Source organism: Montipora capricornis, chromosome 7 (assembly GCF_036669925.1).
Source record: "Montipora capricornis isolate CH-2021 chromosome 7, ASM3666992v2, whole genome shotgun sequence".
Lineage (NCBI taxonomy): Eukaryota > Metazoa > Cnidaria > Anthozoa > Scleractinia > Acroporidae > Montipora > Montipora capricornis.
Window position 1 is genome coordinate 26,794,378 of NC_090889.1, and position 15,682 is coordinate 26,810,059.

Here is a 15,682-nt window from a genome sequence, read left to right on the forward strand (position 1 = left end):
TCACGAGTTTAAAACTCGAAAATGGTAATGCATGCGGAATCGTTTTACTGATAATATTATCGTTAAATCACAAACAAGATGATTCTGAGCAAAAAAGACCCTTATCCATTCGATTTGCCATAAACTTGAAAAACGTCGGGCCGACTTTTTTCAAGATTAACCAAATGCAATCCGTTTCAATCTTGTCCATTTGTGTCCATCCATGCTTCAGTCTTTTTCCTTTTGCTGTATTTCTTTTATCACGGTTGTTCAACAGATTTAAGTGGTTATTGTAATGTTTCTACTTTTCGGGCAGTTTTGGGTGCCATGAAATTACATCATTTTCCGTAACATAGCCCCTTTATATTTATGAGATGCGTCTTGTTCACATCCGCAGATGTCTATTTTGCGTCGGACTGATCCCCTGTGCTGGTCGGATGAATCTTTACTCTACAACGGGGAAGAATTGTTTTTTAAGTTTTAAACCAACGGAAAGTAACGTTTAAGATTTCAGTAACGGAAAGAAATTAGCAGTCGGTTAAAGACCTTTTACAAGAAATACTCGACTGTCTTGATGTCCTCTTTAGATAGCATATGCCAGTGCTCGACGCACCTGCATTCCATTCAGTTTATCTTAGAACCACTTGAGACCTGACTTATACACGATGCTGTTGCCCCCGAATTGGTTTGCTACTGCTAGGTAAGTGTGACCTTTATACTCGAATGACTTGACACCTGATGGCATGTAGTACTGTGGAAGCTCTTGATACCTCGACATAAACTCAGATTCCGAGTGCACATACAAAACTAAACGATAAAGTTCGGCCGCGCACAGGAACGTTTGACCACACATCGTAAACGTATGCAAGGTCGAAACGTACCGTGGCTTTGAAATAGTTTCATTCATATTAACAAACTTTTCACCGTCCCACTTGTAAATCACAATTCCAGTCCTTGCCGCCGATGCAAGGAATACAGTATCGTTGATTGTGAAGGACTTGAGATCCAAGACGCTAAGGCCAAAGATCTGAGGGAATTTCGGGTCGACAAATTTCTTCCCCGACCATTTCATCACGTCTGAAGAATGGGAAGAATCCGAATTGTAATCGTTTGCAAAAACAATAAATGTTTCGTTGTGTATTGTTAACACTGTACTTGCCCACGCTCCATGTGTTCTTATTTCCTGTAACTCCTCAAACGTATTGTCCTTCCACTTGTAGATAGATGAGTTTATACTTTTAGAACTTCCATCGTAATAATTCGTGACTGCAAGGAACAGTTCCGAATGTATTTTAAAGAAGTTAAAACTGGTTGCTCCGGATGTTGAAATGTTCTGCCAAAGCTCGAAACTGTGTCCATTCCACTGGAAAACAGAAGAATTTAGATTGTAAATACTTCCATCCTCATGATTGGCGATAGCAATGTAATTTTTATCAGCGATCATAAAGTATTCGATGTCGTATGCTCCAGTGGTGTTTATGGTCTGGTGAAGCGTAAACTTTCCAGCCGACTCGTTTAGTTTGTAGATGCAAGAACCCACCTCGTAATTAAAATTACCTTCGGAACGCTCACGATACTTAGCGAAGGCCATAAACAAACTTCCATCAATAGTGAACACTTCAACATCCCAGGCTGACTGTGTTGGCAGGTCTTGATATTTTGTGAAGTAATTCAATTTGCTGGTATAATCTTCAATTAATAAATAAAAGAAATGTCTCATTATTTTAAAACTCCGCACAATATCAAATAAACAGGATGATATTCCCCATGTTCAATTTGCGCGAAGAAACTTTTTTTTCAAAAATCGTGGTTACTTTTCACTATAGGTACGATTTCAGGAAGATACTCGGGCTTTATCCACGTGTTACTTATTAATCTGTTAATGGCATCAGTGAAGGTCTTGATAATTTGTTTAAGTGAATCAATTTGCTGCTTCAACCTTGATGAATAAAAGAATGTGGCTGTATCGCTGGGGCATTACCCATACAATATTAAATAGCCGGGATAAGATGAAAAAGTTTTTTCCCACAAGCTAAGTTTGCTCTTAGAAATAAACTATCTTTAAAAGTTTTTATTTTTAGCTTTAGCACGATTTCGAAAGTGTTCCATTCGTTTCGGGAAGAACCCCAGATGTGATTTTTTTGGTTTCATTTACTGACCAGTAAATGGCGTCAGTGTCACGTACGATGAACGTTGTTAGCTTGCTTTAAAATGTAAGAGTTTTTCGCTTTAAAGCAGTCCTGACCTGAAAGATTAGGATTTGCCGTTGACATATATTTTGCGTTAAAGTGCTGCCATGGCCAAAAGGTCAATTCTTTTTTTTCCTTTGGATTTCAAAATTATGTTAACTAACCACTAATTGACCCAAGTTTAAGCCTGGATTTCAAAAAGACCTGTTTATTTTAACTGGAATTTTCTTACTTAATGGTCCCCCATTACTAACTTTAAAATCTCGAGAGAGCTGGATCGAGAAGAAAATGACGGATTTCGGATTTCAGAACTATGTTAGCTAAACACTAACCAACCAAAGTTCTAAGCCTTTATTTCAAAAAGACCCCTGTTTTTTTTTTTTTTTACTCAAAAATTTCTTATTTAATGGTCAGCTATTCCTAACTTAAGTTCTTGAGAGAGCTGGATCGAGGAGAAAATGACGTCAAAGGCTCACCAGTTTAAGAATGCAATGCGTGTGTACTGACGCCGCAAAGTTAATATGCAGGACTGGAGTTTTGGGTTTTTAGACTTTTGAACTCGTGTTTTGCATACACAAGAAGCTGCATTTACACGTTAAAATTTTAACGTTGTGAGTAAATGACGTCACTTTTCCCTAGATCCAACCGTCTGAGGTCCAATCAGTCAGTTTTGAACGTGAGTAATATGGCGGACCTTGAAATCCAAATGAAGGCCTTGACTTACGAATGTGGCCAACCACAAAAAAAACTATCATCACATCTTATATGAGAGTTTATGCTTCTGACGAATAGTACGTTCGCAGCTCAAAATGAACTAGTGATATTTCCTGGCAATACGAATCATGGTAACACTTAGCTATTGTACCTGAACATGACCGTCCATCTCCAGTAAAGCCTGGCTTGCATGTGCAGTTGAAGTTTCCAGCCGTATTTGTACAAGTTGCACTTTCATTGCAATCATGGCTCCCGGTGCTGCATTCATCGACATCTGAATACCAAGAAAGGGATACAGGTACTCAATTAACGATTTTTAAATCTTTTTGATAAAAATCATCCAGCAGTTGATCTTTGTTCACCATCGTCACTGAACAAGCATGACTGTTTGAAAAAGGCCTTAACTTACGAATGTGGCCAACTACAAAAAAAAATTTTCTCATATTTTATATGACAGTTTATGCTTCTGACAAATAGTATGCTAAAAAATTGGCAGCTCAAAATGAACTAGTGATATTTTCTGGCAATACCCGTTTCGCCTGTGTTGGTATTCTTACATAGTGTGCAGGTTATGCAATAGATGACTTTTGCGGAGATGTACGTAAAGTGGTCAGTGATTTTAACGGATCGATTCGGTCCTGAGATCCTAACCATGTTAGAAATAAAAACTTTCAGTCAAAGGCATCATTTTATCTACAAGCGTACACTACAAACCAACAGATTCCCATAACTACTTGTTGCATTCGTCCTATCATCCACAACACGTAAAAACGCCATCCCATTGTCTCAATTTCTTAGACTAAGACCCCTCTGTAGTGACGAGTCCAATTTTAACAGCAAGTGCGAGGAAATGTGCCAGTTTGTATTTTGGAAAACATCGTGTCCAAGAAATCGATCGCGAAACCGCACTCCAAACGTCACAGAACGAAGAAACCCAACAGAATTCCATTCACCCTCACGTATCATCCACAAACCTTGCAGTCAAAAATGTCATTCTCAAAAACTTCAAGATTCTCCGCAATGATCCTGAAAGTAAACATATTTCCTCTACCACCACTTATTTCATTCAAACGCAACAAAAACATGGGTAACTTTCTAGTTAGGAGCGCAATTAAATCTGACAACCAACCGGAACTTTCAAATGTACACGCACACGATGCAAAACTTGTCCTTTTATTTCTAACATGGTTAACATCTCAGGACCGAATCGATCCGTTAAAATCACTGACCACTTTACATGCATCTCCATTCATGTCATCTATTGCATAACGTGCACACTGTGTAAGAAGACCTACATAGGCGAAAGAGGGAGAAGATTGGCGGACCGCTTTTGCGAATACCTACGTGATGTGGAAAAAACGACACAGTCCTAATCACTCCCACCACAACATGACAATTTGCGGCCTATCCTTAGACCACGCGAACAAACAAAGCCGCAAGAATTTGGAACAAAAATTCATCTTTCAACTAGGCACACCCTATCCTCACGGAATCAATGAACGCCTCTCATTCCATTAATTTATTCACAAATTCGTGTTAATATATTTCCACCAATGGCAAAGCTCCTCCACACCCGCATGAAAACCAACAACACCCACAATTCCTCAATTCGCTCTGACGAAGGGGCTAACGTTAACGCTCGAAACGTCAGCTTTCCAAATCGTTCACGGTGGTAACAGAGGTTTTGCACGGTAGCCATGTTGCATTGCAGGAACAAAAGATTCTTTTTCCTATGGGAACAAATGTTCTTTCTGATGCAAAACATTTTCATTGTTCCTGCCATGCAACATGGCTGCCGTGCAAAACCTCTATTCGACCTTTATCAACACGTTTGATAAAACCAAATTTTCCTGTTTCACTCTCCCACCGACGCAGCACCACGGTTTCTTTAGAAACTAGAAATTTGTGAACTACATTTAGCCTTAATACTTAATATGGCATTTAATCAGCTAGGACAAGCCTTGAGATAAAATGACATTATGATCATGTCATTATGTTTGTTTTTATCATTTCTTATCCAGCCCGGCTCCTAGAATAATTGTGATTTATAACGACAGTAATGAACAAGAACAGGGAGGAATCTAAATAACGAGGTGAGAGAAAAGAACAAAATGGCTACCTTCCCGGCATCCATAGAGTTCCACCCTCATTGATATGTGACCATGCCAAGCTGTTGGTTGGAAACGGATGAACTTCATCTTAATTGGCGAGTTGAGAACATTCTCAACGACAGTGTCGCGGTCTGAGTTTCCAGTGAACTCCTGGGTAAAAAACAAAACAAAGCGAGAAACTGTTACACATTTGCACCGTCGTCATCTCGTCAGCTGCTATACTAGCTATGCTGTTATTCAGATATCAATCATGATTCCCTAGCCAGATTTAATAGTCACTGGTTTCGTTTTATCCTATAATGATTCATGGCAAGAATAACGGAATTGAGAACCTGAAAAATACTAATCAAAGAAAAAGCCATGATGATAATGATAATAATAATAATAATAATACTAATAATAATAATAATAATAATAAAGATAAGAATGACAAAATTGATCATGATAATGATCAAGAGTATATAATAACGACAAAAATTATATGATGAGATAAGCGAACAAAGAAACCCTAACCTTAAACTTCATTAAGATACTTTAAAAAATGAATCTCAGTGTGAAGAGCTCCTTCCCTATTAAGACTGCTGGTGGAGGGGTCCAGCTGGCTGCACAAGGCTTTAACTATTATAATTTTATTTTTGAAACATTGAAACAAAGTCCCAACGATTCACTGTGACATTTTTTCTCTAACGTAACTTGATGTTTTCATGGCAACTAAATTATTAACACTCTTCGGATGGCTCAGAAACTAAACAAAAAACGTTTTACAACATGGCTATTTGTAATTTTGGGGAAATAAGGGATAGTTTGCCACAACTACACTTGTTAATAGCTAGTCTGAAAACGGCGTCGTTTTCGTGCCAGTGTTACTATTTATAGACCAATTTCAGTAATTCCCAAATCTGGAGGACAAAACAATGGTTGTTCTGTCCCCTGACAGAAAGAATCCTTTCAGATGCAAAAAAATCTTATTGTTTTGTCCTCCAATCTGAGAATTAACTGAAAGGGGTCGACTATACGCAGGAGCTATTGTTTAAGGCCTTATTTTTTTCGTTTTTAGCTGGTTTTTTTGTCCCCACCCACATTTCAATTCGTAATCAGGAATTTATTAACCATCGATTAATAAGTTGTGCGAAACTTACATTCAATTACTCGTTCTCATGAACAATAACAATAATAATGTCAATGGATTTAGTACTAAAGCATTAATTGGGGACACTAATGAAATTAACTCAAAACCGGAGTACCTGGAGAAAAATCTCTCGGAGCAGAGTAGAGAACGAACAATCTCAAACCAACATATGACGCCGAGTTTCTGGAACGAACCGGGGCCACAATGGTCTGAGGCGAGTGCTCTCACCATGATTGCGCCACCCCTGCTCCTTTCGTGAGTCTGCGAAGACGAAACTCAATGTACTTTGCTGGGTAACAATTATTGCCTTGTGAAATCACGGATGTAGACTGACTAAATGTACACGGCTACCTCCTACGAATATGTTTCCTGTTGGGGGACTAGTTCATATCTGCTCAGTCTGCGTTCCTAAAGTCTCATTTTACTTTCCAGGGCTAACTGAATAGTTCAAAGCAACATATATGAAATATTTGTTTTAACCTTCACTACTCCTTGCTCCTTGTAGTATTGGAAAGTCACATTATCGTTACTGTACTGCAGCTTGTACTTGGTCACCCACTGAGTGTGGACTCCATGAGGCCTACTGGGGTTGTAATTTCTTCCTTGCGTTGCGACACGGGTTATTATGGCGTTACCCAGATAAATCTGCAGCCATTGACTGACATTATTGCGAGTTACCCAAGCTCCTGCCTTGCTTGTGGTTTCTTTATAGTTCAGTCTTCCTTGACTGGGGCCATTGTTGCTATCCCATCGTGAAGAGGCTCCAATTTGCAAGTCTGAGATTAGACCACTTTCCATGCCGAGATTAAAATCACACTCTAGAAAGGAAAACAAACAACATGCATGATTTTAGCTCAGATTTACAGGAAAGCCACGAGATTTTACATGAAAGTCATTTATGTTGATGACCCATAAACCTAGCCCCCCATGCAGTCGTTTTTAGTGGAGTCGCATTTCACCTCCTCCTAAAAACAATGGCTTGGGAAGCCACCATTTAAACTTTATTCTGGAAGCAAACGAATGTACAGACAAAGGACGAAGAATACGAGGGGGGTAGTAATAATGCCCTTGTGGATGTACTGAGAGACGAGTGATCACTCGAGGAATCTATTATGTTAGAATTTTTTTTCATTGAACGAAATGATATATATGAAATGGACCATATATTGACCCTGACTCCGGTTATGAAATCAAGTGAAGCTATAACCCGCGATCATGACCTCCCTTCCTACTTATCATTTTGGGGAAGCAGGGCATGATACATTTCCTGTACGGATCGCATGTGAAAAAGTCGAAAAATTGGCCTTTTTGTCTGATTGGCCGAGAAACAATAGAGCTCTTGGAGCCTCGCTCCGATTGGTTACAGAAATGCAAATCATACTTAAGTAAAATCAGTTAACATCTGATCATATTATGGTCGTCGAGAAGGATTTGAACAGGAATGATGTTTGGATTTGTTTACAGCTGCTGTTGCCTCGACTTCAGATTTTTTTCAAAAATCTTTAAAGGATGAGCAGGGAGAATGCATCCGAAGCATGGTTTGTCTGAAAGAAGACATTGTAGTTGTATTTCCTACGGGATTTACAGTCCCGAACTTCTAGAAAAAATGCATCGTTCCACTTACACCGACTCGAAAGTGTTGTAGTGGTGGTAAATCCTTTGGAATGTATTCGGAAGCAACAAGTCGTAAATCCAAAAAGAGCCGAATAGAACTTAATGCTGCCACAATCGCGGAATCAGCCGAGCTTGACAGAGAAATTCGGCATTGTTTAGGGAAGCGTTGAACAATGGTTTAGTGACACTTACAAAAAAGTGGTAGTAGCCCAAACGCAGGGCCGGGGCCGGGGCCGGGGTCGGGGTCGGGGTCGGGGTCGGGGTCGGGGTCGGGGTCGGGGTCGGGGTCGGGGTCGGGGTCGGGGTGTCATTTTTTTTCAAAATTTTTTCGTTTCAATTTTTGTAGTTATTCTCCCATACTGTTATTTTTTAATGTTCGGCATCTTTCCTTTATCTATTTTGGAAATTAGTCAAAAAATATAAGTTTGCTTTACGAAAAGAATTTCCGACTGAAATTTAATACGTTAAACTAAGTGATTCGCGCTTCGCGCGTTAAGTTATGTAGCCTAATTGTTTTAATGTATGGAACTATATTTGCAATTTTATTTACCACAGCAGTTTGCATGAGTTGAAAGGTGACAACTAATTAGAAATTCAGAAATATACAAATCGAAACTGCAAACGCGCAAATTACTTTTTCACTTTCCTCCGATCAAGAACGTTAAAGACAATCAATAGAAGAAATCAAACCATAAGATCGTGTAGATTAGAAGACACAAATTGTAATAAATTCAAGAAATCAGTTGCATTCTTCTTTTAGCCTATCGCCGGCATTCCAAAACATTAATCTACTTCTGTAATATTTTCCTTTCAGTCGACTAGTTCAACGACATATAGATCGAGCAGCTAGTACGAATAAAAATCTGAAAATCTACAGGATCCTTGGCTCGTACGCAGGTACGAATCACCTAGAAACACTGAAGACTCGCCGAGCTCCACATTTTAAAACCACATTTTAATGTTTACTTCGTAAGAAACTTCTCCGCAATACCAGTAAAACGAAACAGAACATAGCCATAATTCCACTATGGTCGTCACGCAAACGTTCTCAGTTGCTTGTTTTCGCAAAATTGTTCTAAGTGTGGTTGTTCTTTTTCTCGTAAAATTGGATTCGATCTCTTGAAGTCCGAATAGAATTGGCTAGCAAGTTCCTATGCGACTGACTTTACTACAAACCGTTTGTGGTAAATCAGACAACAACATTGACAACAACACGAACAAACAAGCAAAAAGAACGCTGCATGACTGCGTGACGATCATCGTGGAACTGTGATTCTGTTGTTTTTTTTTTTTTTCGAAGTGAATATTACGATGGGACTCTGTCTGGCAGTTAGCGTGTATTCCATAATCTCCAATTTTAGCAATTTCGGAAATTCTCTTAATTTCGAACAACAAACTTCGATTTTCGGAAAGACATAAAATGCCCCTTAAGAGCTTTCATAGCTTCCGTAGGTTCCTCAATTTTTTTGACTTATTGCCCCCATAAATGACAGTCACTCGAGAATGACGACAAAATGACACAAATTTTGGAAAAAAAGACACCCCGGCCCCGCGTTTTGGCTACTTCCGTTTAAGAATGCAATGCGCGTGTACGCCGCAAAATTAATATGCAGCACTGGAGTTTTGGGCTTTCAGACTTTTGAACTCGTGTTTTGCATAAACAAGACGCTGCATTTACACGTTAAAATTTTAAGGTTGTGAGTAAATGACGTCACCTTCCCCTAGATCCAACCCTCTGAGGTCCAATCAGTTAGTTTTGAACGTCAGAAAATTGAAAGCTCAAAATTGGGCCAGTCAGGTGTTAAGCAAACACACTTTTAAAATTTGAAAAAAAAGGAAGTAATTTTTTGAACATAAGTAGCACTTTAACTCCTTGTGATTTTGCTCCAAACAGGCCGCACAAGTTGCATTAAGTTTCCTGAATTGCCATTTTCCTAATAGTTGATTCCTAGTGGTTCCTGAGTAGTTCAAGTCCTTTTACGGTGGGCGCTAACAGCTAGTTTTGCACTTTATATCGAAATTACGATTTTGTCAGTTTGCCCCTACAGAGGACGTCAGCCACCAGGGACTCAGTGGGAACTTACCATTAGCAAACTGCGCCGTTGGCAGTTGATTGTCCAGAGGCCGAGCTCATGAGAGGAATGGGTCTATTTAACAAATAGATTCCATGTTGCCGTGCGTCTGTTCAGTAATAGATCACAGACGACGTCAAAATGTGATAAGGACAAAAAAGTGCAGCCGAGTGTGTCACTGATGTTCTTACCACATTTTGACGCCATCTGTGATTTATCACTAAACATACGCTCGGCAAAAAATATAATTTTTACCACAATTGCTTGTAATCTCGCAATCTGATTGGCTAATTGGCCGTTGTCGATAAGAGTCTGGACAACCCTGCCGCGTCAAGCTCGCGTCAATTTGTCACGCAAAGTAATAGCCAATCAGGAACCCTCATTTTGGGAAATAAACCAATCGTATTGCGAGAAAGTTATAGACAACGCTTGCTCTTTCTTTGTATCATGAGTTTGGTCTCCCTCTAAAATAAACACTTTCTTTGGCATTGAATATTGTGGTAAAAAACAAATCGAAAGCGGTTCGGCGTTGGCTGCACCTCGTGAGTCCACAACATTTTGACCACCGTGATGACGAATATCGTTGTCGATAAAAGTACAGACAACACTGAACCCCTTTCGATTTGTTAAATATTTGTTTTATAAAATAAAGAATTAAAGTTTTGATCATGACGTCAGCTTTGCGTTTGTCCTCTAATAGATCATAAGGTGGGAAACCAATGCGTGCATTATTGAGCTTATTATATAAACCTTGATTGACATAAGAAACTGGTTTGCATTCCTTTTTTGAAGAACATTTATTCTTGCATTAAGAAGCAGGCTGTGACCTCATCTCATGGATACACCCATACCTCACACTAGCTTGTGGGAGGGGTTAACAAAGCTTAAATCAGACGCGGCGACAAGAGTGGTCTACGACAAGCCCGTGTTGTATCGGTCTCTGGAAAACTTGTCACAGTACACGATGCTTTAATTTGAATGCTATGAATTGTCCTACTACAGTCCACCCCTTTTGTTTCTGACAAAAAATAATGGCTCAGCTCTAAACGAACTAGTGATATTTCCAATACGAATAAAAGGAACACTACTGCTATTGTACCTGAACATGAAAGTCCATCACCAATAAAGCCTGTCTTGCATGTGCAGTTGAAGGTTCCAGCCGTATTTGCACAAGATGCATTTTCATTGCAATCATGGATACCGGTGCTGCATTCATCGACATCTGAATACCAAGAAAGGATACAGGTACTCAATTAACGATTTTTAAAGCCTTTTGATAAAAATCATCCAGCAGTTGATTCGTTCACCATCATCACTGAACAAGCATGACTGTTTGAACAAGGCCTTGACTTACGAATGTGGCCAACCACAAAAAAAACTATCATCACATCTTATATGAGAGTTTATGCTTCTGACCAATAGTACGTTAAAAAATTCGCAGCTCAAATTGAACTAGTGATATTTCCTGGCAATACGAATAAAGGTAACACTTAGCTATTGTACCTGTACATGACCGTCCATCTCCAGTAAAGCCTGGCTTGCATGTGCAGTTGAAGTTTCCAGCCGTATTTGTACAAGTTGCATTTTCATTGCAATCATGGCTCCCGGTTCTGCATTCATCGACATCTGAATACCAAGAAAGGGATACAGGTACTCAATTAACGATTTTTAAATCCTTTTGATAAAAATCATCCAGCAGTTGATCTTTGTTCACCATCGTCACTGAACAAGCATTACTGTTTGAACAAGGCCTTGACTTACGAATGTGGCCAACTACAAAAAAAAACTATCATCACATCTTATGTGAGAGTTTATGCTTCTGACCAATAGTACGTTAAAAAATTGGCAGCTCAAAATGAACTAGTGATATTTCCTGGCAATACGAATAAAGGTAACACTTAGCTATTGTACCTGAACATGACCGTCCATCTCCAGTAAAGCCTGGCTTGCATGTGCAGTTGAAGTTTCCAGCTGTATTTGTACAAGTTGCATTCTCGTTGCAATCATGGATACCGGTGCTGCATTCATCGACATCTGAATACCAAGAAAGGGATACAGATACTCAATTAACGATTTTTAAATCCTTTTGATAAAAATCATCCAGCAGTTGATCTTTGTTCACCATCGTCACTGAACAAGCATTACTGTTTGAACAAGGCCTTGACTTACGAATGTGGCCAACTACAAAAAAAAACTATCATCACATCTTATGTGAGAGTTTATGCTTCTGACCAATAGTACGTTAAAAAATTGGCAGCTCAAAATGAACTAGTGATATTTCCTGGCAATACGAATAAAGGTAACACTTAGCTATTGTACCTGAACATGACCGTCCATCTCCAGTAAAGCCTGGCTTGCATGAGCAGTTGAAGTTTCCAGCCGTATTTGTACAAGTTGCATTTTCATTGCAATCATGGCTCCCGGTTCTGCATTCATCGACATCTGAATACCAAGAAAGGGATACAGGTACTCAATTAACGATTTTTAAATCTTTTTGATAAAAATCATCCAGCAGTTGATCTTTGTTCACCATCGTCACTGAACAAGCATGACTGTTTGAACAAGGCCTTGACTTACGAATGTGGCCAACTTCAAAAAAAACTATCATCACATCTTATGTGAGAGCTTATGCTTCTGACGAATAGTACGTTAAAAAATTGGCAGCTCAAATTGAACTAGTGATATTTCCTGGCAATACGAATAAAGGTAACACTTAGCTATTGTACCTGAACATGACCGTCCATCTCCAGTAAAGCCTGGCTTGCATGTGCAGTTAAAGTTTCCAGCTGTATTTGTACAAGTTGCATTCTCGTTGCAATCATGGATACCGGTGCTGCATTCATCGACATCTGAATACCAAGAAAGGGATACAGATACTCAATTAACGATTTTTAAATCCTTTTGATAAAAATCATCCAGCAGTTGATCTTTGTTCACCATCGTCACTGAAAAAGCATGACTGTTTGAACAAGGCCTTGACTTACGAATGTGGCCAACTACAAAAAAATTTTCTCATATTTTATATGAGAGTTTATGCTTCTGACAAATAGTATGCTAGAAAATTCGCAGCTCAAAATGAACCAGTGATATTTTCTGGCAATACGAATTATAAAAGTAACACTTAGCTATTGTACCTGTACATGACCGTCCATCTCCAGTAAAGCCTGGCTTGCATGTGCAGTTGAAGTTTCCAGCCGTATTTGTACAAGTTGCATTTTCATTGCAATCATGGCTCCCGGTGTTGCATTCATCGATATCTTAATGAGAAAAGGATACAGGTACTCAAAGTTTCAAAGTTTGATAAAAGTCATCCAGCAATTCACTTTGATCTTTGTTCACCATCATCAACTATGATGACTGTTTGAAAGGCGCCTCAATGACTTTGAATTTCAATGTGGCTATAAAAACGAAAGAAATACCATCCTATTTTATATCGGACTGATACTTCTGACCAACCTTTGGCCAAAAAAGCGAAGATCGAAACGAACTCAGGCTATTGAATTTCCAATACGGCTAAAAGCGAGGAACACAACTGCTTTTGCACTTGAACATGAAAGTCCATTTTTAAAATCATTTCTGCTTTCGCAGAATCTTCTCTTTCCTTCTTTAACTTAATAGCTGCCACACTTAAACGTTGTACGTTCTCAGTAAAGCAGCCAAAAAAGGTGATGACATTTGCCTGTCCTTACCGTTTTCGCACTTTTCTCCTGTAAATCCCGGTGGACACTCACAGGCATAGTTCTTCTCAGTGTATCCCAAAAGACACTTTCCATTCTTGGGGCATGGATTGTAACAGCAAGGATTCTGATGAGGTAAGATAATCATAATATATCGAATTCAGTTTAGAGCACGAAGTTCCTTGGCTCGAATTTTTCAGTTGCGGAGATATTTATTGTCTTACTTTTTGGTTTGCCTTCCCTCAATCGCTTCCCAACACCGTAGTAGATTAAGATACCGAAAAATCGTTTTATAGGATTAGCCATGTCATTTCCACGTTTTGCTGCACTATTGGTGAGTGTAATTAGTTTCACATCCCATAAACGAATCACTTTCTGCGGGAAGTAAAAGCTGAGATAATACTGAGATTTAGCCTGACTACAAAAGCAAAGCAATACCCACACCACTTCAGTTATGCTGAGAAGGGGTGAAATCTGGCCCAATCGTTTCAATTTAACATGAGATACCTTTGCGCCTCTGTATGTCCAACCCTGTCTTGGCTTGAGATCTTTCGGGTGCTGACAGTGGTCCGAATCACTCAGTTCACAGATAACGCTGCTTGGAGATTTTCCGCTACCAATGTTGACAGACACACACTTGTTTTCCAAGAGACACCAATGTTCACATCCGTATTTTCCCACAGTGAAATTCATAAACACGTGTCCTTGAAAGTATTGGCCCGTTTGTAGAGGAAGAAGGTGGATAGTTCGAGGGGAACAATCTACGAACAATAGCACAAGTCACTGACACTAAGTGCAAATATTGCAATTTTACACAAACCAATTACTAATAGGAAATTTGCGGACATCACTAACAGCCGAAGATCACAAAAAGTGATGCAATAACTCAATGACTTTCAACATGGGCTACATCAATTAAGCTGCAACTCAACGATTTTCCTCTTCCCCCTCTCTTTCTCCCCCCTCCACCCCCCTCCCTCCCTCCCTCTCCTCTCCCTCCCCCTCTCTCCCTCGTTGTGTTACTGATATTTCGCGTGTTTTCCCGTGCTCTCAGTCGCTCTCTTTCATGTTAAGCATCGATTACTCGTCGCCTGCTTACTGTTTTTTTTTCTCTTTTTCTCTTCTTTCCTCGTTGTACGACATATTAAATAAATACTAGGGTTTTTTTTTTTTTTTTGCTTTTTTACTAAAACGCAATGTCAAGTGAAGTACGCTGGCCGTGCAACACGCGGATTCCAGCAATGCGACACTTCGCAAATTGGCTTACATGAAAAGTAGAACGTAAGCACGGACGGAAGGACAGGCGGTCGTACGATGACGTCATAACCACAAACCAAATATTGCTCATCCCCGCTGTTATGATTAGGCCCTGTAAACGAAATATTAGCCTTCCTAACAATTGCATTTCACACAGAGTTCACGGTGTTGAATCGGGCAAAATCCTTCCCTGGAACTGAAGAAGTTTTTAGGCACTCTAAACACGAAAAATTGTGTTATTCCGTTTGAAAAGAAAAAAGTGCCAACCGCCTCACTGATATGTTACGGAGCCTACGCGCAAGGATGATGACGACGGGTTTCGAGAACGTTGTCTTAAAATATTATTTCCCGTTAGAGCAGTTTTTAAATGATTGTCGTAAAACCAAAACCAAAGTAATTACTTTGGCCAATCAAAAAGGACGGAGACAATCCAGTAAACCAATCAAAACTCGAAGTAATTACAAGTAGCCGACACAAAGCGCGGGAAAATGTGCACGCGCGAGCCACGATTGGTTTTGGTTTCACTTCTAAATGGTTGAAAAAAGTGGAGCGAGAACTTTGAACCAATCACTGAGTGAAGTAATGCAAAAGCAAAGTAATTCGCTAATTACTTTTGACACTCAATTGAAAATCGCTCTATTTGTAATAATTTTGCGATTACTGCATGTCGTTCGGCATGGAAAGTGTGTATAATGATTCCAGGATTAGAATTGTTATGAATGGTGTGGATGTTCTGAGACAAAATTTGGCAATGTATCGTTGTTCTGCCAACGGTTATCCTATGTGTAGACTGACTCTCCAAGAATACTTCAATATCTAACTCTTTAATATCTTGTCTTACTAGAGCGGTTTTCAATGGAGTGTCGAAAGTAATTAGCGAATTGCATGGTTTTGCATATACTTCACTCAGTGATTGGTTCAAAGTTCTCGCGCCACTTTT

The 15,682-nt window shown here is 39.4% G+C and overlaps 1 protein-coding gene across 1 annotated transcript in view; it reads right to left on the bottom strand.

The window, feature by feature from the left end:
• The window catches only part of LOC138055826 (fibrillin-1-like), a 14,228-nt gene extending 50 nt beyond the window's left edge, over positions 1 to 14,178 (bottom strand). Inside the window, exons 1-10 of the mRNA XM_068901695.1 lie at positions 13,993 to 14,178; positions 13,498 to 13,612; positions 12,535 to 12,657; positions 11,720 to 11,842; positions 11,312 to 11,434; positions 10,908 to 11,030; positions 6,603 to 6,940; positions 5,002 to 5,143; positions 3,034 to 3,156; positions 1 to 1,668 (exon numbers count right to left, since the gene is read on the bottom strand). The exon at positions 1 to 1,668 is cut by the window's left edge and continues 50 nt beyond it. Coding sequence (XP_068757796.1) covers positions 614 to 1,668; positions 3,034 to 3,156; positions 5,002 to 5,143; positions 6,603 to 6,940; positions 10,908 to 11,030; positions 11,312 to 11,434; positions 11,720 to 11,842; positions 12,535 to 12,657; positions 13,498 to 13,612; positions 13,993 to 14,178 — 2,451 coding nt within the window. The 3' untranslated portion in view covers positions 1 to 613. The remainder of the gene's footprint in view (positions 1,669 to 3,033; positions 3,157 to 5,001; positions 5,144 to 6,602; positions 6,941 to 10,907; positions 11,031 to 11,311; positions 11,435 to 11,719; positions 11,843 to 12,534; positions 12,658 to 13,497; positions 13,613 to 13,992) is intronic.
• Positions 14,179 to 15,682: the final 1,504 nt, after the last annotated feature.